Below are 23,367 nucleotides of genomic sequence, written 5' to 3'. Positions count from 1 at the left end.
GAACTCAGAAATCCTCCTGCCTCTGCTGGGATTAAAGGCATGTGCCACCACGCCCGGCTTTTTCTTTTCTTTTTTTTTTTAAATTTATTTATTTTATGTATATGAGTACACTATCACTGTCTTCAGACACACCAGAAGAGGGCATCAGATCCCATTACAGATGGTTGTGAGCCACCATGTGGTTGTTGGGAATTGAACTCAAGACTTCTGGAAGAACAGTTGGTGCTCTTAACCACTGAGACATCTCTTCAGCCCCATTTTCCTCATCTTTAAGAATTAGCAATATTTATCCAATATCAGTTCTCTGTTCAGTAGTATAAAGGTTGTAGTTAGATTAGTCAAGAAAAATATGCACAGAAATGTTAGAACATGTCTCTCACAGTATAACTACAGCTTTCAGTACTCTTGATACTGTTTTGAAGTATAATGGAGAGTGAACTTTTTTGTTAATATAAAAAACCAAAAAGAAATGAAATAAAAATTGTCATAATTAACCTAAGGCCTACAAGATGCTCAGCTGGGAAAGTGTCTGGTATACAAGCCTGGGCCGTTTGAGTTTGGTCCCCAGAACCCAAGGTGGAAGACGAGAACTGACTGACTCTTCAGAGTTGTCCTCAAAGTTTCCCAGTCACCACAAAATTCACACCTACAGAAACATCATAATACATACTCAAAAATAATAATAAATACAATTATTAAAAATTATTTAAATTATAAAAATGATTCAAGAACTACAAATTTTGGAATTTAAAAAAATGGCTCTAGAGCTGGGCTGGATGGCACACAGGTACATACCTGTGATGCTAGCGCTGGGGAGGCTGAGGCAGAAGAATCACAGGTTTGAGGCCAGCATTATAAACATGGTGACAACTTGTCTTAAAAAACAAATAAACAAACAAAAAACCAGGCCCTATAAACACTTAACCAGGTATGGATCAAAAAACCTCTTTCTCTCTCTCTCTCTCTCTCTCTCTCTCTCTCTCTCTCAACCAGGTATGGATCAAAAAACCTCTTTCTTTCTTTCTCTCTCTCTCTCTCTCTCTCTCTCTCTCTGTGTGTGTGTGTGTGTGTGTGTATGTGTGTACACTTGCACAAGTTCAAAGCCAGCTTAGGCTAAATAAAAAGACCCTATTTAGGAAGAAAGAAAGAAGAAAAACAAAGTGTATTGTATTCTATCATTTGCTTTCAGTCTGTGTCTTTATAAAAAGAGAGTGAGTCTCAAAAATATTATTTGGTTGATTTTCAAGTCCAGTCTAATAAGGATACTGTATTTATGTTTAAATCTGTGTTCCTGCTCTTTTAGTAGTCAAATGTTTTTCTGGTATTGCATTTTTTTCTCCCCTGTTGGCTTTCCTCCTAGTCTGTTTGTGTTTCTGTAATAAAATACTTGAAGCTGGGTGACTTGTAAAGAAAGTAGGTTTGTTTAACACACTGTTCTCGAGAGCCAAGAGCTTGCTAACATCTGCTTGGTGTGGGTAAGGGTCTCATAGGTGATAGGTAGCATGTAGGGGAAAAGAGAGGTCACAAGGCCAGAGGTGGAGCTGGGCGGTGGTGGTGCACGCCTTTAATCCCAGCATTTGGGAGGCAGAGGCAGTCAGATTTCTGAGTTCAAGGCCAGCCTGGTCTACAGAGTGAGTTCCAGGACAGCCCGGGCTACACAGAGAAACCCTGTCTCGAAAAACCAAAACCAAAAACAAGGCCAGAGGTGAAAGGAAGCAGGAGAGGAGGGAAATGAATCCACTCCTATAAATGCAGCCTACTCTCTGAGACCCATGTTAGTAGTCACTTTAAGAGGGCTGCGTTGTGACCTATTCACCTCCCAATAGGTTTCATCTCTTAAAGGGCCCACCACCTTCCACTATAGTTATAGTAGAGTCCAAACTCCCACCATTTGAACCAAAGAAGCCTTCTGTCTTTATTTATTGGTTTTATCTTTATTGGTTACTGTACAATCCTAATATTATGACATGAATCCTTAACATCCTGGTGTTTCTCTTTGCCTGTCCTTGTCTGGTTTTGCAGTCCTGGGATCTAACCCCAGCCATTGTGCATATTGGGCACCCCACCTCCATGAGTAAAGTGCACCCTGGAGGATCAGTGTTTGCAGAGATATGTTACTGTGGTTCTTGCTCTGACTGCTTTGCCTTTTTTTTTTTTTCTTCAGCCACAGACTAATGGTGCCTAAGAAGGATCTTCTATGTGTTTGTTCAATTTAAATTTCAGTGTTATTTGCAGTTGTAAATGTATATTTTAGATTTGGGGAAAATGTTAATCATTTTTCTTCATATTTTTCTTCTGTACTATTCAGTTTCTCTCTCCTAGATGTCAATTCTGATTGTGCACATTTCAGACTGATTGATATTATTTTATAGGTCTTATGCTCTGTTCACTTATTTATTTTTTAAGATAATTTATTTTTATTTTATGTGAATACCCATTTTTGCCTGCATGTCTGTGTACCATATACATGTATGTGTTCTGGGGATTGAACTCACATTAGGCATGGCTGGAAGCGCCCTTCCTGCCTGAGCCATCTTGCTACTCCACTGATCTTTGATTAGTGCTAAATTCTATCTGATGTCTAGCCTAACTAACTTTTTTTTAAAAAACTTTACATAACTGTAGTTTTCAATTCAATTCTGAATTTCTGTGTTGTTCTTTTGAGTTTTCATTTCTCTTGTAAAACTCACTTTCTGTTCTCCCATTTTGTCTGTGTTCTTTCTAAATTATTTCTATATAGGAATCTTTGTATCTTCTGATATAAACAAGTGCATGGGTACCACCAGGACCCAAGTCATCTGCTGACCTGCTTCTAACCTTGCTTGATTCAGTGTCTTCAACAGAAGGTAGAGTAAACAGGTCATTTTTTACCCTAGAGAGTTCAGATCTTTCACATTTTCTCCCTTTGTTTAGGGGATGGCATAAGGGACAAATCGGTTCTGCTTCTTTAGACCATGTTGCAGTTGTAAATACGTTTAATTTACTTCTTATTTCAAATAATTAAGCAGTAAGCTTAGTTTCCCCTTTGTTCTGTCTGTCCCTTCTATACACAAGACCAAAGAAGCCTTCCTTTGCTTTGCAGCTAGCAGCAGCTTCCTGTGGGGCTTCACAGGGGCTTGTTTCTGTGATCTCATCTCAGGTGACACGCATGGGGGCTGTGCTGCAGCTGCACCTAACTGTACTTAACGTACATACGACATGATAGATCTCACAAACACAGCGAGGGAAAGAGGCCAGATACAGTTACGCCTGAATTGTGATTCCATGTACTTGAAACTTAGGCAGACTCCACCCACAGTGTTAAAAAGAGAACCACTGCTCCTTGTGGGGAGGAAGAAAAGGTAATAATTGGGAAGGGATGAGGAAGACTTTTCACAAGTTCTAATGTTTCTTTACCTTAATGGGTTTGACTTGTAAAGTTTTATTGAATACATTGCTTGTGGTCTGGTCCCTTTTTTATGTGTGTGTTATAGTTCAGTAGGCAACTCTTGCATCAAAACCAAATAAAGTCCAAACCAAGCCTGGTGGGACATATCGATAATGCTAGCAGTCAGGAGGTTGAGGTGGGAGAATTACCAAGCCTGGTGGGACATATCGATAATGCTAGCAGTCAGGAGGTTGAGGTGGGAGAAGTAGAGTTTGAGATAATAGCAAGAACCTGGTTCAAAAACAAAGTTAAAAACGAAAAGATCAAGCATAGATTGGGAGAAGACATTGATAAAGACACATAAAATAGAATTTGTATGTAGACTATTTCTAAGATTTTGTGTGTGTGTGTGTAGTTGTGAGTTGCCCAGTGTAGGTGCTAGGAACTGAACTCTGGTCCCTGGAACCCATGTAAAAAAGCCAGATGGCATGTGCTAGTCAGCTCAGTGTTGGAAGGTACCAATAAGCAACCCTGTCTCAAGGGAGGTATACACACACACACACACACACACACACACATGCACACACGCACACCGCACACATGCACACACACACGCACACACACACATGCACATGCACACACACACCCCACCTGGTTACTGTGCATCTATCTGCATCAGAACAGGTATGTAAAGCAGAGGATAAGATCTGAGAAACTCTTTTCTCTGCTTTACCTTCTAATAGCCTCTATACTGGAGCTCAATAAGATTCCTTAAGCAGAGATGACCAGGTGACTAGTTCAGAATTGTTTTTAAAGAATTATTTATTTTGGCTAGGCAGTGGTGGCACACGCCTTTAATCTCAGCACTTGGGAGGCAGAGGCAGGCTGATTTCTGAGTTCAAGACCAGCTTGGTTTAGCAGGGCGAGTTCCAGGACAGCTGGAGTTGTACAGAGGAACCCTGTCTCGAAAACAAACAAAAAAGAATTATTTATTTTATGTATATAAGTATACTGTAGCTGTCTCAGACACACTAGAAGAGGGCATTGGATCCCTACTACAAATGGTTGTGAGCCACCATGAGGTTGCTGGGAATTGAACTTAGGACCTCTTAACCACTGAGTCATCTCTCCAACCCATAGTTCAGAATTTTTTTTTTTTTTAAGACAGGGTTTCTCTGTGTAGCCCTGGCTGTCCTGGAACTTGCTCTGTAGACCAGGCTGGCCTTGAACTTAGAAATCCAAGAATTTTTAAGTAAGGTTATCACTTTCCTTATCTCATGTTTCTATCCAGAAAATGATGACTGCTGCTGTTACAGATCCCTGTAATTTTAGCTGTTGGAGAGACTAATGGAGGGGGATCACATGAGGCTGGGAGTTCTGAGGACAGCATGGCTAAGAAAGCAAAACTCATCTCAGAAAAGCAACTAAAAGCAGAGTGTCAGATGTAAATGAGCCTGGGATGGTGGGCAGACCTGAGACTCCAGCCCCCCGGGAGTAGACCAAGAAGATCCTGAATAGGAGAGATCTTGTGTTTGCTACAACCCCTAAAATGCAGCCAGGTGTGTCTGCTTATGCCTGAAGAGGCCAGAAGATAACTGTAAGCTCTAGGCCATCCTAGGCTAGCAGTGGTTTTTAGACCATCTTGGGCTACAGAGTGACTCAGACTGAAAAACAAAAACCCTAAAAGTAAATATTGTTGATACTTGGATTGATAAGTGTATAGATACAAAATACCTGTTTTTAGCCTCCAAACTTAAAAAAAAAATACAGCTATAAACAGTAAAAGTCATCCATAATTTATGTCACCATAGCTTGTTAACTATCTTTATCTAATTACTGAGGGTTTTAATTTTAGAAGTAGAATAATGATGTCAGTTCAAGTAGTCAAAGACATTTCATGGAACATAGCAATGGAAATGATCATACTTTATAGGTCATCCCAGGGAGAGAGCAGAAGTTTGCGGAAACAAAAGTGCAAGTCCCTCCCACATTGTGAATGGCTTGGTTGTTAAACTGTGTGCTAGGCAACAGCCTTGCTTTGCCTTCTGTTGAGAATCAAGAGTTTGCCTTTTTATTACTGTATGTTTATAAAAATTGCAGGCTAAACATTTTGCAATGAGGAAGGTGGATCTCTGCTCAGTCACTGAAGGGACAGAAGTGATTCTGGCCACATCGAGTGATGAAAAGCACCCGCCTGAAAACATCATTGATGGGTAAGTGGCCCTCTTCCTTCTGTCCTGACTCCAGGGTTATGTTAGGTCAGGGAGCACCTATTTCATAGTAACTGATACTGTGAAGCAGTTTAATAAGTATTTAGTGAGCTAGATGGCTTCATAGTATCTATTTGTGGAGTCATTGAACTAATTGAATAGTAAATACATTTTTTATCTTTGTGCAAATAGGTTCAATTTTTAAAATTTTTATTCTTTTTCACTGCTGGAAATTAGACCAGGGCCCTCCCATAGTAGACAAGTATTCTACAATCATGCTGTTCCCTCAGCTTTTGCTTTTTTTTTTTTTTTAATTGTAATTTGGGTTTTCTAAGTCGGGGTATTAACTGTGTAACCTAGATTTGTCTTAGATTCAAATCCTCCTGTCTGAGAGTCTAGAAGTGTAGTGATTGCAAAGTGATTTCTACTTTGCAAAGAGACGTACATGTGTGCTCTAAGATTTATTCCTTTTCATTTTACATATACCAGTGTTTTGCTCATATGTATGTCTATGTACCATATGTGTGCAATGCCAAGGACAGAGAGGATACCAGATCCCCTAGAACTGGAGTTACAGATGGTTGTGAACTGCCATGCAGTGCCAGGTACCCAAGCCAGGTCTTCTACAAGAGCTGACAGTGCTCTTAACTGTTGAGCCATCTCTTCAGGCCATAAATAGGCTTTAAAAGATGTTTTACCAAGACAAAAAACAAGACAGCAACTTCATTTTATGGAAGAGTAAGATTTAATATCTGGCTTTGGTTTAATTCTAGATTTTTTTTTTAGAAATACAAGTATATAACCGTTGTCACTTCCTGTGTACTGTTTGCTTGCTTGCTGGTCTAAGCGGCATCTCTGCTGAGCTGAATGCCTGACTTCTTGCCCCTCCTGTATCGTGTGCTTCATTCCAGTCCCGCTTGGCCTGGGCTGGAGCTCATTCTACGTAGAGGGAAGTCGTATTCTCAGACCTTTCATTCTAAGAAGAGTGGCCAATGGAGAACACACCACTTTTGTTTATTTCTAATTTTTATTTTATATGTGGGCTTTGCCTACATGTATGACTGTGTGGATATGTTCAGTACCTAGAAAGGCCAGAAGAGGATGTCAGATCCCCTTGGCTGGAGTTGAGACCTCTGTGAGCCACTGTGTGGCTTTTGGATCTTCTGGGAGAGTAGCCAGTACTCTCTCTAGACTAAGAACACCTCTTTTAAATAGTTCTGGCTTATTATTCTTAAATCCTTTCAATTTGTGTACATACCCACACTGGACTGGTGGAATCAGATCATTTTAGAGCTGAAAGGATTTATTAGAGTATCTTTAGTTTCAACTTGGAGGAAGACAGGTGCACTCATTAAACACTAGTTTAATTATTGAGGCAGAGCCAGTTGTAAGGTGGAGATGTAATAAGCCTCTGTCTTAGTCAGGGTTTCTATTGCTGCACAAACATCATGACCAAGAAGCAAGTTGGGGAGGAAAGGGTTTATTCAGCTTACACTTCCATGCTGCTGTTCATCACCAAGGGAAGTCAGGACTGGAACTCAAACAGGTCAGAAAGCAGAAGCTGATGCAGAAGCCATGGAGGGATGTTCTTTACTGGCTTGCCTCCTCTGGCTTGCTCAGCCTGCTCTCTTATAGAACCCAAGACTACCAGCCCAGGGATGGTCCCACCCACAAGGGGCCTTTCCCCCTTGATCACTAATTGAGAAAATGCCTTACAGTTGGATCTCATGGAGGCATTTCCTCAACTGAAGCTCCTTTCTCTGTGATAACTCCAGCTGTGTCAAGTTGACACAAAAATAGCCAGTACAGCCTCCATATTCTATTGTGCTGAGATGAGCTCTTGACAATCAAGGCCAGTTGCTGCTCCTCTCTCACACCTTCCCCTCAGGTGTGGGGGCTTTGCTAGACTCCAGGAACATTAGATTTTAGTCTCTATTATGAAATTGGATGATTTCATTTTTGTTTCTTTTTTTTTGTAATTGTTTATCTGTAATATTATGTCCTCTATCAGGAATTCTTAGAAATGTGAATTCTTAGAAATCAGCCTGGGCTTTGCTTATCTTTTACTCTATGGAATCTTGAACTGTTTGTTGACTAGGTTTTTGATTAGGATACAAATATTTGTTAAACTTGGCTAATGTTAAAAAGCATGCGGGCAGGGGTCCATCCCATAATCAGCCACCAAATGCAGACACTATTGCATAAGCCAGCAAGATTTTGTTGAAAGGACCCAGATATGGCTGTCTCATGTGAGGCTAAGCCAGTGCCTGGCAAACACAGAAGTGGATGATCACAGTCAGCTATTGGATGGAACAACAGGGCCCCCAATGGAGGAGCTAGAGAAAGTACCCAAGGAGCTGAAGGGGTCTGCAACCCTATAGGTGCAACAACAATATGAACTAATCAGTACCCCCAGAGCTCGTGTCTCTAGCTGCATATGTAGCAGAAGATGGCCTAGTTGGCCATCATTGGGAAGAGAAGCCCCTTGGTCTTGCAAACTTTATATGCCCCAGTACAGGGGAAACACCAGGGCCAAGAAGTGGGAGTGGGTGGATAGGGGAGCGGGGGCGGGAGGGTATAGGGGACTTTTGGGATAGCATTTGAAATGTAAATGAAGTAAATACCTAATAAAAAATTGGAGGAAAAATGGAAAATTAAAAAAAAAAACATGCGGGTATAACTTATATGCATGCATACACACACACATATTTGACTGCAAATTTGTTTAGGGCTTTTACAATTTAGAAAGTAGTAAGCATACATAAAAACTGTTGTCAACTGGGCATGGTGTTTCATACCTATAATCTTATGTTATTGGGAGGCCGAGGAAGGAGGAGAATTGCCTTGAATTCAAGGCTAGTCTGCACTGTAGAATGAAACCCTGTCTCAAAAAAACAAAAAAACAAAAAAACAAGGGGAAGCAGTAAAGAGAGGTCTAAGAAGTTTAGAGTGTTTGCTGCTCTTGGAGAGGACTAGAGTGTTGTTCTCAGCATCTGCCTCAGACTGGACTCAGTTGGTCCCTCAACCCGTGGGAGAATGTTGGTGGGGTGACAAACAGACACGAACACCAGAGTTAGTGTTGAATCTGAGTGTAATTTCTCAAAGTGAGCATCAGATTTATATTACAGAAGAAAACAAGGAAGTTAAGTGATACATTAAGGTCACCCAAGGTACATGAGGTTACCTGATGCAAAATGACTCTTTACACAAAACAGACATGCATACATAAAAGTGAACAGGAACCATGCAGTGTTTACAACTGGGATAAAAATCAGTGTTTACAACTGGAATGAAAAACAGCCCCACCTAAGGTCAGTTTATTCTTAGAAGCCAGGGGCAAGGGCATAGTTATTCCACCTTTTACCTAGACCATTGTAAATTTCTATATATGGGAGTGACTCAGCTTTTATTCTAAGTATTTTACTCTAGTTCCTTCTTAGACCACAACCTTCCTTTTTCTAAGGCCATTGTAAATTCCTGCACATGGAAGTGACTCGGCTGTTAGTCTAAGTTTACTTTGTAGAACTAGCCCTGAGATTTCTAGCTCTTTTTCAGTAAATTGTAATGCCTGATTTCTTTCACTATCTATACTGGAGGCATTTTGTCTGAATGAGTAGCATTCTTTCTAAATTTAAAACTCGAGGTCGACTCAATGATTTCCTAGGATATTGGAACACTGGTGGAGGTCAATCTAACTTAGCGATATGTCAAATCATTCCTTGGAGGCACTTATAATAAAATAATACTGAAAGCACACAGATCTGTTCACCGACTGACACAAGGACAAGTTTGGAGCATTCATGCTACCAGATACCAAGGATCCAGGAGACTAAATTTCCATGAAACTCTTTGTCTCAGAACTGCATCCAAGCTTTTGGGCCTGTCACTGGAGTGGGTGTGGCAACCATCCACTTTAGATGGCTCACAACCTGTAACTCCAGCTCCAAGGGATCTAAGATCCTCATCTGACCTCTGGGCACCTGCATACGTGCAGCATAAACACACACACACTTGAGAACATGGACTCATACACATACGCATAAATACAGTAACTAAACTTGTTTAAAAAGCATTTTTGGCTGGGCAATGGTGGTGCATGCCCTTAATCCCATTTCTTAGGAGGCAGAGGCAGGTGGAGCTCTATAAGTTCATAGCCAGCCTGGTCTATAGAGTCAGGTCCAGGACAGCCTGTTTTAAACATTAATAAAAAGGGTACCAAAGGTAAAATGGTTTGTTAAAAATAATAACACAAATAAACGAATGATAGAATCAACTAACATGCATGTTCTCTAACTCTCACTACAGGGTTCTATATAACACAAATGTAAGGCTTGAATAAAAAACTTAATACCTGCCTTTGCCTGTGTCATAATTCCTGTGAAAGTCAAGTAATAGTTATTTATCCCATGACTTGGTATAGAAAAATTAGTGTACATACACACAGAACTGCAGAACTTTGTCTTTAAGCTGTTCCTTTAGAACAGAGAACTTTCCAGAATGCCCTTCACTTTAGTTGGAGATCCTTTTCCTAAGGCAAGATCAGGGCCTCCTCCCTTTCCAACACCTTTAATTAAAAAGACTTACTTGTGTGTGAGTGTTTTCTGCAGGTATGAATGTGTATCTTGTGCATGCCTGATGCCCATGGAGGCCAGAAGAGCGCATCAGATCCCCTGAAATTTGAGTTATAGGAAATTGTGAGCTGCAGTGCGGGTACTGGGAACTGAACCTAGGTCCTCTGAATGAGAAGTCAGCTCTCTTAACTGCTGAGCCATCCATTCAGCCACAGGAATTTTTGATCTCTGTAGTCCTAGCGAACACAAACAGGCTTTATATAGGCATTAAAATTATTTTATGCTCAGAGGTTGTTTTATATAAATGGAAATAGCTACAGAGTTACTTGGAAAAAATGGTGCTGTAAATGTATTCCCACAGTAAGGATTATCTTATGCCCCTGCTGCATACTTTAAATTTCCTTAGAGGTTAGTTGTACTGTTTTTTTGTTATTGTTTGTTTGTCTGTATTGTTATTTTGAGATAGTCTCATGTGGTCAGGCTGGTGTAGAACCACTATGTAGCCAAAGATGACCTGGAGCTCCTGGTCTTTCTGCCTCTCTTCCCCAAGTCTGGAGATTACACTTGGCTAGAAAGAAGGAGTCAAAAGAATGTGTTTATTTCTCCTGACCCCACCTTTGTCCTCTGTACCTAGTATGCCAGTGAAAGGGAGGACAGAAACTCCACAGAGAAAACAACAAAGCTAGGTGTGAGATATCTCATACCTGGAACCCCAGCATTTGGAAGACTGAGACAGGAGGAGTTCATCAAAGCTGGAGGCCAGCTTAGGCAATTTTGTAAGATATTGTTTCAAATTAAAAAAAAAAAGATAGGACTATAATGGTAGATAATTGCACATATGTGATCTGAACTCAGTTCCCAGTGCATATTCACCCACCCCGTGCTTTGAAAACGAAGTGGTCCTTTCTGCAAGTACATTGCATACTGTAGTTGAGTCATATAAATAGAATCATTCAGATATATATATATATATATATATATATATATATATATATATATTGGTTTGAGCTCTTTTAAAAACAGGATGTCAGTAGCTGAAGCAATTTACTGTGTAGCCCAGGCCAGCCTCAAACCCACAGCAATCCTCCTGCCTTAGCCTTCTAAATGCTAGAGTTATAGATTTGTATCACCATGCCTGTCTCACATGAGATCTATTGCTTATTGGTTTTGATTTTTTTTTAATTTATGAGTATGGCTGCTTTACCCATATACCCCTATATGCCTGGTGCCCACAGAGTCTAGACAATGGTATCAGATCCCCTGGCATTGGCGTTATAAATGCTTGTTGTGAGCCATCATGTAGGTACTGGGAATCAAACTCCAGTCCTTTGCAAGAATAGCCAGTACTCTTTACTTCTGAGCCATCTCTCCAGCCCCCTTTTTTTGTGTTTTTATGACAAAGTCTAAGTGTGGGGCTGACTGGCCTGCAACTCTTGGTGGAAATCTGACTGGCCTTGGACTTGCCAGGATCCTTCCATTTTGGCATGAGCCACCACACCACACAGAGCCTGTACGCTGCTGTGAGGTTCCTTCCACTTACATGATTTAAGGTTCCTCCGTTTTGTAGTAAATATTACTACTATTTTTTTAGATTTATTTATTTATATGAGCACACTATAGCCATCTTCAGATACTCCAGAAGTAGGCATCGGATCTCATTACAGATGGTTGTGAGCCACCATGTGGTTGCTGGGAATTGAACTCAGGACCTCTGGAAGAGCAGTCAGTGCTCTTAATCTCTGAGCCATCTCTCCAGTCCCACTATTTTTACTACTATTTTTCTTATTGTCAAATATTCAAATACATTGATAGAACACATAGTATTTGTGCATTTTTAACTTGAAAGATATTATTTCTACTTTTCCAATTGTACTTAAAAACACCATCTTAGGGCTCGTGAGATGACTTTGCAGGCAGGGAAAGACACGTGCTGCTCAGGCCTGACCTCTGAGTTTGAATGCCAGGATCCACAGTAGAAGGAGAGAACTGAGTCCTGAAAAGTCGCCCTCTGACCTCCACTTAAGGGCCACAGTTTGCAATAATACCTCGCTCTCACACACACATACTAATACTAATAGCAATAGCAGTAATAATAATACAATAAGGAAATTCAATATAAAGAGAAATTATGCATTTGCTTACAGATCTAAAACCTCAGGAACCCTCAAGCTGGATAAATATAAAGACTATGTCCCAGCAAACACTGAAAAAGAAAGAAATATATAAACAGCTGGAGGGGAAGGCTAGCGATTTGCTGAGGCACAGCAGTGCTGATGACATCAGGCCTGCTGACTAGAGAGAGCTCCTAGGCAGTGAAGTGTCTGACAGATGCTGAACAGAACATGCAAATAGACACAAAAACTGTCAACGGAATTCTTTCTCTTGCTAAAACATACTTCCAAAGTAAAAGATATTTTATTTGTTACAGGTAAACCTGCATGGCAAAAAATATTAAATGAACTTTGCAATTTGAAGAAGTATAATACCAGAGGAAAACTCAAACCTATATGAAATGTACTAGTAATAGTAAATACTTGGATAACTGTAAATGACTATATTTTTCTGAGTTTCTTTAGAGATAGCTAATCACTTTATGATTTAAAAACATTATATTGTGAGATTAACTATATGTAAAATATGTGACAATAGCATAAACTTGAAGTTCTGGGTGGTTTGACTGTCACAAAGCTCTCTCTTTTCCCCGTTTCCTACTTTTTCATGTGCTTGTGTGTACTGTGTATGTGGTAGTTTGAATAAGAGTGGCCCTCAGAAGCACATATATTGAACACTTGGTCCCCAGTTGGAGGAACTGTTTGGGAAGAATTAGGAGGTGTGGCCTTGTTGGAGGAGGTGTGTCACTGAGGGTGGGCTTTGAGGGGTCAAAGCCCACACCATTGCTAGATAGCTCTTTGCCGCTAAGGATGTAAGCTCTCATCTGCTTCCGTGCCATGCGTGACTGCCTGCTGCCATGCTCCCTGACATGATGGTCATAGCTAAATCTCTAGAACTGTGAGTCCCCAAGTTTTTTGGTTTTTTTTTATATATTTCATTGGTCATGGTGTTTATCACAGCAATTAAAAAGTAACAAAGATAGTGTACATGAATGTGTGTATGTGTGTTTCTCTGTGTATGGGTGTATGCGGAGGCCCGAGGTTGATATCTGGAATCTTTCCCTATTAATTGTTCTTCCACCTTATTCATTGAGGTGGGGTTTCTCAGTAAAATACAGCGCTCACCAATGATTCAGCTGGTCTTGCTAGCCAGCTTGGTTTGGGCATCTTTTGGTTTTGACTTCTGAGGCTGGAATTATGGGAAAGCTGCTGTGTCTACCTGGCATTGATAGTTCTAGAGAGCCAGACTGTCTCCCTTGCTGTCCTGGTAAGAACTTTAGCTGCTGACCCATCTCCCCAGTCCCACAAGGTACTAATACAGTAACTTTGGGAATAACCACTATAACACTTTTAAAAACAAACAAACAAAAAGAGCCACCCTGGTGTCATGGTGTTTACCTGTAACCCTTACCTGAGAGCCTGAGACAGGAGGACCAAAACTTTGAGGCTAGCTTAAACTATGTAACAAGACCCTTCTAAGAAGGGGGAGGTGGTGGAGCATGGCAGCTCTGCAAACTTTTAATCCCAGTGCTTGGGAGGCAGAGGCAGGTTGATCTCTGTGAATTTGAGTCCAGCCTAGTCTACAGAGTGAGTTCCAGGCCAGCAGAGATACACAGTGAAAACCTGTCTTCAAAAAAAACAAAAAAACCCAACTCTTTCTTCTTGTGTGTTGCTATGTCACCCAGACTGAGAAAGATCCAGAAACTTCATGGCCATGACTGTATGTATTAGTCAGCATTAGAAGCAGCCAGGAGGCCAGGGTCATACTGATAACATGCATCACCACGGGATCAACTTTGACAAATACCATCCAGGTGACTTTGGGAGTTAGTATGAGGCATTACCACTTAAAGAAGAACCAGAAGCCGAGCGTGGTGGCGCACGCCTTTAATCCCAGCACTCGGGAGGCAGAGGCAGGCGGATTTCTAAGTTCGAGGCCAGCCTGGGCTACAGAGTGAGTTCCAGGACAGTCACGACTACACCCTGTCTCGAAAAACCAAAAAAAAAAAAAAAAAAAAAAGCCAGATCTGTGACCAACCCTCAGCCTGAATAAACTTTGGACATTGGTCACTGAGAATTGGTCAGTAAGTCGGTAACCACTGCCAAAATAAGACTGGAGGTATTCCAATCACTGATGTAATATGATCCTGATACCACAAAGTTCTGGGGAAGAGAAAGTTCTCTAAGCAGCCTGTCATCGTAGAAGCTACATGCTTCAGAAAAGGAGCTCAGGAGATTAAGAGTGTTGGGGGTTTCTGTGTCCTGAAGGCTTGAAGCCACATACATTAATTAAGTGCTAACTATCTTTAAAACAAAAAACCTAAGAGGTCAGAGATAAGGCTCAGTACATAAAGGTACTTGCCACCAAGTATAGTGACTTGAGCTCAGTCCTTGAGACCCACACAGTGAAAGAATAGTGGCTCCTGATAGTTGTTCCTTCCCCTTCCTCTTCCCATGTGTGCCATGGAAGTATACGCATGCGCACGCGCGCTCACACACACAGGAAACTAATCAAAAATATAACATGTCAATAGGTGGAAAATGAGTGAGTGAGAAATGATCTTCCTTACAAACTATATATTTGAAAGAGACTTAATTACATTCATAAGTAGGAGATAAGACAGAAGATTACTAGAAATAAAGGGATATCTTATACTATTAGAGGGTCGGTTACTTAGAAGGTTACATTTCTACATGTATGAGACCTAATAATCAATTTTTAAAATTTATAAGAGCAAAACTGAAAGATGAAAGAAATCTACAGTTGGGTATTTTAAGACTGGCCTCTCAATAAAGGTAGAGCAACATGAGCTGGTAAAGATTCAGATGAGCTGTAGAGTGTTATCCAATATCTTGATGAATTGACCTGAAATACTGGCATCAGTGGTGGCGTATTAATCAAGTGCACATTGAATTTCCCTGAATTTCCCTGAATAGGTCCCATCAGACTCAGAGAACTGAAATCTGAAGAGAGTGTTCTTAGCTGGGAATGGTCGCTTCCACCTGAGATCTCAGGACTCAGAAAGCCTCTGAGCCCCACAGGGAGACCTTGTCTCAAAAAGGGAAAAAATAAAAGCACCATGAAGTTTCAACTTGGGAATTTAGAAAAAAGGAACAAACTAAATGCAAAGAAAGTGGGAAATATAACAGGGCTGGGGATCAGGTGGTGAGCTGCTTGCTGAGCATACACGAAGCCTTGCGTGTGAGGTCCAGCGCCAGTCTGAAATCCTAGTTCTCAGAGGTGAGGCAAGAGAGTCCCAAACTCAGGACCAGCATAGCTACACATGAAGACTGTTTCAGCAAGCAAGCAGAGGTACAGAATGTGTAAATATCCAGTACTAAAAAGAAAGAAACTATATTAATAGTCTAAAAAGAGTAGCCATTACATTATAAATAACAAAACTAAACTAATAAATTTAGCAATTTAAGAGGAAAGGGACATATCCCCAAATCACCTAAACTGTAGATATGGCACAAGGTTGTGTTGGAGAGATGATGGCTCAGCAGTCAAGTGCACTGGCTGCGCTTCCAGAGGACCCTGGTTCAATTCCCAGCAGCCACATGGTGGCTCACAACCATCTGTACCAAGACCTGACCCCCTCTTCTGTGGTGTCTGAAGACAGCTACAGTGAACATATTATAGTAATAAATAAATCTTAAAAAAAAAAAAAAGTAAATTTCCCTCAGTGAGGCTGGAGATGTAGCATAGTTGCTAAAACACTTGCCTACATGTATGAAGCCCAGGTTTCCATCCAGTTCCCAGAATGGTAAATGATTGACTGTGGTGCATGCATGTGATCCCAGCACCTCGGAGTGGGAGCCATGTGGAGGCAGGAGGATGAAAGGCTCAAGGTCCTCCTCAGAAACACAGCAAGTTCCCAGCCTGCCTGAGCAACCTAGTGAGATCCTGCTGAGAGAGAGAGAGAGAGAGAGAGAGAGAGAGAGAGAGAGAGAGAGAGAGAGAGAGAGAGAGAGAGAGAGAGAGAAAACAAGCCCAGGGTGTAGCTTAGCAGTGCAACCCTTGCCTAGCACATACTAGACCCTAAGTCACTCCCCAGGACTGAAAAAAACCTGCAAAGGAATGCATGGTCCATGGTGATGGAAATCAAACAGTTGTTGGCTCAGGGATAGAGAAATTGTCTGGAAGAAATGGAAGAAAGATAAGAGAATTTCTGGACTCATGGGAATGTTCTGTATCCTCATTGGGGTATTGGTCACCCTAGTGAATCGTGAGATATTTGAAACTTCATTTTTTTTTCCAGCAAACATTGTTTATATACTACTATGAGTCCCCTGCTATAATAGTTATTAGGGACATAAAAATAGAGAAACGCAAGTGTCTGAGCCTGTAGGGGACATCAAAGCAGAGTGAGCACAAATGCTCTGACGCAAGTAGAGTGCACCAAGGACATGATTTTCATCTTCTGAGTTAGAGAAGGGACCATAAACCTTCACAGAAGGACTTTGGGGTCAAGAGAGCTCATTGTCTGATGTAGGTGTAGATGTGTGTGTCTGATGTAGGTGTAGACGTGTGTGTCTGATGATGTGTTTGAGAGCTGCAAGCAGCTGGCTGTGGCAGCAGTGATGGGGGACGTTGTAAGATGGGATGAAAGAGGCTGGGCTGATCGTCACTAGGGGACTGCTGAAGCCTTTTAGATGGGAGGGCATCAGCTCTCTTTCAGGATTTTACAAGAGAATATTTGTCAGTTAAGAAAAAGTACTAGCCGGGCGTGGTGGCACACTCCTTTAATCCCAGCACTTGGGAGGCAGAGGCAGGAGGATTTCTGAGTTCTGTAGGCCAACCTGGTCTACAAAGTGAATTCCAGGACAGAGAAACCCTGTCTCAAAAAAAAAAAAAAAAAAAAAGTACTAAAGTTGAGATTATAGGCAAAACTAAATTAGAAAGGGGTTGTAAAATAAAACAGTAGCTGTTTTTAATATTTATTCATTATAACATAGTGATTATGGTTTTTATATCCGTCTATTCCCTTTCTTCCTCTAAAACTAACACTAGGAATCCGGAAACCTTTTGGACCACCACAGGCATGTTTCCCCAGGAGTTCATTATCTGTTTCCACAAACACGTAAAGATTGAAAAGCTTGTCATACAAAGTTACTTGGGTAAGCAAAGCACACATTAATTTTTTTATTCTCCTTTACTTTTTCCGTAGACAGAGGACACATGTACACTTTTGGCAGAAGACTATTTTTTCCTTACAGCATGGGATCCAGTTTTATTACTGAAATGGGAGGGTGGCGAGTCTGTGCTAACTGCCTTCAGCACAATTAGCCCTCTTAAGTTGCAAACCCTTCCAAAGCACATCATAATTTCCATGCAGCTTGCTGTGTGAACGTCTTTGGCAGAAGACTATGAGTAATGCAAGAAGCTGGCTTGCCCAAATACTGGGTTCTATGACATCCTCATCCTAGGTTCATTTAGCCTGTAGTTCTCAGAGTCTTGCTGTAAATCTGATAACCCCAGTTATTCTCATTAGATAGTTTTGATCCTTCCATTGCTAGTGACATTTTCTGGGGATTACAAGTGGAATCTCCTCTTGGAACATAAAGTCCTGTCTGTGATAAAGTATATCAGAGTCATGGTAGGAAACAGAATAGATCCCAGATGTTTCAAGTGAAGAGACTATTAACAAATCTACTTATAAAATCCTGGCCTGGGCTGCAGGAATGAATAAGCGATAATGGGGTCTCAGAAGCCAGCTACAGCAGGGAGCCATGGCCGTCCTAAGACAAGGAAAGGAAAGTGTTACCAGAGCCCTGGGGTGGGGACTGGGGACTTGGGGGGGTGGGGGGGAGATGTACAGTGAGGCCTGGCCTGCAGGGCTACAGTCTTGAAGGGAAAGGACCATCAAAGACATGGCACGAAGCAGGACAGAGTGTAGATAAAAGATTCTGGTCTCACTTCTCTGTCCTGGGATCTTCTGGTGCCTGCCTGCCCCTGGCCATCCCAAAGAAAAGTGAGTTGGTAAATTAGTCTAGGAGATATAATTTGTAGGAGTCAGCTCCTCCAGAGGAGGACAGAAAAGAGAAGGATAGTTCTGGAGGTCATGTGGGGACAAGGGAAAAAATGCTGTGTAGCAGGAAGATGCATGCGTGGTATGCTTCTGTCATTCATTACCAAGGCCCTAGACAGGGCCCATGTGTAAACTCTTGTTCTGGCATTTACTGGCTCTAGTTTACTGGACACCATTCCTGTCAGAAAAGCCTGTGTCCTCATCAGGAAAGTAGCTTAATAATACCTTTCTCATAAAGACTCCAGCCAGGAATATGAACAAATATGCCTGACTCACAGCATGTTCTCCATAAAGACTTAAGACCATGATTACTAGTAGTATCACAGCCAGTATGTAGATATTCCAGATAATAACCAGATTCAGAAAAGCACTACTATATGTGTGCTGTGTAGTGATAAATACTAACAAGGCTACCATTATACAGTGTTATGCTTTACTGTAGGATTTGTGGGAAAACAGTCATAGCTTTCAGGATTCCTGGTGCCAGCACTTGGTGTTGTCAGTCAGGGCAGCAGAGAAAAGAAGTCCAGACACAACAACATAGAATTAAATCACTAATTAACATTTGTGTTTACTCTGTTTATTTACAATGCTAGTGCGGACTTTGAGGATTGAAAAGACCACATCTAAAGAGCCATTGGATTTTGAGCAGTGGGTTGAAAAAGGTGTGTATTCATGTCTCCAGTACTGTTCTGAGCATAAGTGCCTAAGGGAGTGCATCAGTGCCTGGTCTCTGCCTTTGTGCCAGCAGTTCAACTGCATTTTGGTAAATAAAAGGTGACTTTAATTAGTCTTTAGCACACATAACGCCTAGAAAAACACACATTTGTGCATTTACCGTCACGAGCTGCTTATGTAACATTTTCAAAATTTTAGGATCATTCTTACCAAAAATAGAGATGACACATTTAAGGCTTTTGTGAGCTAGTGGCTTATATATGACAAGCAAATATTAGCTTTATACCTTTCCTTCCAGATTAATGATAGTGTTTAAGAATTAACTGAGCTGGGTATGGTGGCACATGTCCTTATTCCCAGGATTCAGAAGACAGAAGCAGGGGGAATCTCTGAGTTTGAGGCCAGCTTGATCTACATAGATCATTCTAGGCTTGCCGTCACTACATAGTGAGTTTCTGTTTTGTTTTGTTTTTAATCAATATTTTTATAAATAACCACTGTCCTCCAGTTAAGCACACACATAATTAGTTCATGTGTCTATCTCCTTTTCTTAGCAAGTCCTGTGAAAACAGGAGAAAAATAAAAAGGCATAAAACTATAAGGAGAAAAAATATATAAACCTAATGAATCAGACAAATGTAGATCAATAAGTTTTATGCCAGAGGGACACCCTGAGCTTCCAGAACACAGCAGATTAGGTTGAAACCTAGTGCCTCCCACAGAGAATAGCGAGAAGTAAGCTGACTTAGTTCATGCCACTCCAGAAAGGCCTAGAATCTGAGAGCAGCAGGTGACGTGGAACATGAATAAGGTGTGCATGACTGCTTTATAATACCTTATTTAAGCACACTGTTCATGAAGTTAGATCAGAAAGTGGGTATTGATTTCAGAAACTTAGATTTCTACTTACCGTGACATAAACTAAAATGACAAAATGTAACAAATAGAATATAACCATATTATAATTCCAGGAAAAACAACCTAAATTTAAATGTTAATGTGTATGACTGTTTTGTCTGTATGTCTATGAATCTATGCACCACATTCATGCCCAGGGCCTATAGAGGCCAGAAGGTAAGCATCAGATCCCCTGGCTGAAGTTACAGATAATTGTCAAGTGCTACATGGGTTCTAGGATCTGAACCCAGGTCCTCTAGCAAAGCAGTCAGTGCTCTTCACTACTGAGCCATTTGCAGTCCCTCACTCCCAACCTCCACTACTGCTTTTTTTTTTTTTAAACAGTATAGAATAGAGTTTATTTAGGGCATGGGGAGGGGAGTTAAGAGGGTAGTAGACGCAGAGAAAGGCAGTGAGAAGGAGAGAGTAGAGAAGTAGAGGCTGTCCATGAATATGTGGAGAGAGGGGGGAAGGGAATGGGGAGAGGGGGAGCAAGGGGACAAGAGGCAAGAGAGCAAGAGTAAGAGCCACTACTGCTTTTTATACAGGTTTGTATTCTGTATGTAGCCTAGGCTGGCCTAGAACTTACAATCAATCTTCTGAGTGCTGGGATTTGGGTGTGTACACCATAGCAGCCTAGAAATGGAGAACATGGCTGAAGAAGCCATGGGAAAGCAGGGTAATAGCACTGCTAAGGAAAGCATCAGCAAGCAGGGAAGTGCTCCAGAATCTCACTTCCTGAAGACTTCCTCTTTTGGGTAGCTTTTGAAATTCTGTGCATTATTTGATATAAATTCATATCAAAAGGTACTATATTAACTAAATAGTTCATGTTTCTGAAAGAATACTTAAAGTAACTTATGGCTAAATAAGCTAATCTGTTATGCAAATACCAATATGCAAATAGTAAACTTGGGTACAAGAAGAGCGCGTGTCACAGACCATTTTACATCACAGTGAAATTTCCATGTAGGAAAAATGGCTTCTTATATAAAAGTCTTTTAGGAGCTTGACTAATAAAAGGGAGGAGCTTGGGGGCTGGAGAGATAGCTCAGTGGCTTAGAGCACCGGATGCTCTTCAAAAAGTTCAGAGTTCAATTCCCAGTAAGCACAAGGTAACTTACAGTCATCTATAATGAGATGTGATGTCCTCTTCAGGTGTGCAGGTATAAATGCAGACAGGGCACTTGTGTACATACAATAAAGAAAGGAATCATTTTTAAAAATGGAGGACTTTCTGCATTTAATCAATTTCTTACTTTTTTCTTTAGTGTAATTTCTTTAGTAATATTTCTTTGTATAATTTACATTTGCAATGTCTTATTTATAATCACTAGAAGTATTTTATTGCTCATTTTAAAAACCTTTAAGGCAAATGTCTTATCAAATTCCAACCCCCAAATAATGATAATTCACTTAAATCTAGACTTAACAATAAAACTATTGTTACAAATAGTTACATTTTTCTGAGCACAAATTTCCATGGCTCTCTTCATATATTTGAGCCTTAACCTATTTCTATTAAATTTATGCTTTAGATTTAGTACACACAGAGGGGCAGCTTCAAAATGAAGAAATTGTGGTAAGTGTATATACTTTATAGACATAAGATTATCTCTAGTGAGCCTAATTAAGATTTTAAAGTTTCCCAGTATAAATTATTCATGATGAATAGCCTCATGGTATTACCAGTTCTTTGCCTATTTAACCATTAAAGATTATTCTCAATAATATTAGAAGCAATATGTATTATTAATTAGACTCTTTGAAAAAAACTAATCCTGGAGAAAGTGGCTACATGGATAAACCAGAAGTGAACACTTTTGTTTGTTTTAGTTTGCGCAGTGATTTGTTTTAAGTATCTGGTTACGTTGTTTCATTTGACTCTGTAGGCCGGTTAGAATAGGACACAGGGCTGAGCTGTCAGAGTTGGATGGTAATTAAGCGTGAAAGGACAAGGGAGGCTTAGATAAGGGGAACTAGAGCATAGGATCAGCTACAAACCCGCCAGAGAGCTGAAGTGGAAAGAAACCAGGGGTTTCGTTCCACTAGGCTCTGCTTGTCAAGCGGAGTGAATGCCCACGGACAGGGAAGCTGCTGCTTCATCAGGAGTCGGTCTCTGCCAGTTTGCCATGCCCTAGTTTTAGACAAACGGGAGCTAGTAAAATTCTCCAAGTGTGTTTAGCTGCCAGTGTTGGTATACAACTCTTCTCCATGACAGTTTGTGGCTTTGCACCTTCCAGGAGCTGTTGTGAAATCAGCATTTCAAAGACTCCTCAGAGGGAGGGGAGAACTCAGTCCACTTGTAGTAGAAGTGTTAAGACTTGAGTTCCCTCTTCATCACACACATGCAAACCCAGTGCTGGGAGACAAGGTCTTTGGGGCTTGCTGGTATACACACACCCACAGACACACACACAAGAAACTCCATTAGAAATGTTTGAATCCCACAATTCATTTTCTCCCACTAAATTTCCTCCAGTGGGGAGCCCAGTAGGGTTCCCCCCACCAAAAAAAAATATACTGAATTTCTTCTGCATTCTTTGATACTGTGTTGAGGATTCGAGGGGGAGAGTGATAGAACATTTGGAAAGTAGTAAGGCAAAATAGGAGGCTGGAAGCTCCTCAGAGATGGTTGACCGCCTCCATTTGTTCTTCTAGCTGCTGACCATAGAGCTCGGGTAGCACAACACAAATGTGTAGAAAGCTTTATATCCTCTTCTTAAACTTAATATTATATCCCGAGATTTATAATTATGTTTTAAGGTGCTTCTTACCTATTGACACATATTTAGGCTAATGTGTGTTCTCTGTCATTACAAGTAGTGACAGTGGACATTAATTAGTGCATTCTATGCACATTATGACCTTCACCTTCTTCATTATTTTCTAGGAATAAATTTCATGGGATGGAATTACTCAGGACAAGAGTATAAGCATTTTATGGTTTTTTATGTCTATTGCCAAATTACTTTCCGGGGAAATTATATAAATGTGAGAGTCAGTCATGCTTTTTAGGGTAGTATATTCCAAGGCATTATTAACTGATGGAAACTGTTTAGCGCGAACAGTTCTTTACAAAGACACCAAGAGTGACAGATACCATGTTAAATCACTCTCAGATTCAGATTCACTGCAATGATGCTGGCTGGCCTTCTGAACACTCTTGCCTTATATCTTGTTACATGCTAGGAAAATGACTCTTCATCAAAGCCTTTGTTTTGCCAAATGCTTGTTAATAGTTTGCTAGGATTGCTAAAAGCATCCATATTGATTTTTTTTTCTCTTACAGGCACGAGATGGCTACGCCACTTTCTTGAGATTCATTATTGTCTCAGCATTTGATCATTTTGCATCTGTGCACAGCATTTCTGCAGAGGGACTAACAGTCTCAAGTCTTCCTTAGTAATTACAACGAAATGCTCTGAACTACTTTTAGAATATATTTATTGAAATACAAAGCTATCTTTGATATGTTTACTATTAAATAGATTTGTATCA

At 40.7% G+C, this 23,367-nt stretch overlaps 1 protein-coding gene across 8 annotated transcripts in view; it reads left to right on the top strand.

Moving 5' to 3' along the window:
* The window catches only part of Ift25 (intraflagellar transport 25), a 27,117-nt gene extending 3,750 nt beyond the window's left edge, over positions 1-23,367 (top strand). For 6 of the 8 annotated variants that reach the window (XM_029476632.1, XM_029476631.1, XM_021161452.2 and 3 more), the window contains 6 exons: positions 2,741-2,846; positions 5,468-5,580; positions 17,274-17,380; positions 18,888-18,956; positions 21,405-21,448; positions 23,159-23,367. In XM_029476632.1, the coding sequence (XP_029332492.1) occupies positions 5,483-5,580; positions 17,274-17,380; positions 18,888-18,956; positions 21,405-21,448; positions 23,159-23,272 (432 nt within the window). In that variant the 5' untranslated portion in view covers positions 2,741-2,846; positions 5,468-5,482 and the 3' untranslated portion in view covers positions 23,273-23,367. The remainder of the gene's footprint in view (positions 1-2,740; positions 2,847-5,467; positions 5,581-17,273; positions 17,381-18,887; positions 18,957-21,404; positions 21,449-23,158) is intronic. The other 2 variants (XM_021161455.1, XM_021161454.3) reach the window with 1 other exon arrangement.

This window comes from Mus caroli, unplaced genomic scaffold, assembly GCF_978045245.1.
Source record: "Mus caroli unplaced genomic scaffold, Mus_caroli_1 scaffold_6, whole genome shotgun sequence".
NCBI lineage: Eukaryota > Metazoa > Chordata > Mammalia > Rodentia > Muridae > Mus > Mus caroli.
Note: the sequence above shows the minus strand (reverse complement) of the source record. Positions and strands in the feature narration are given on the sequence as shown.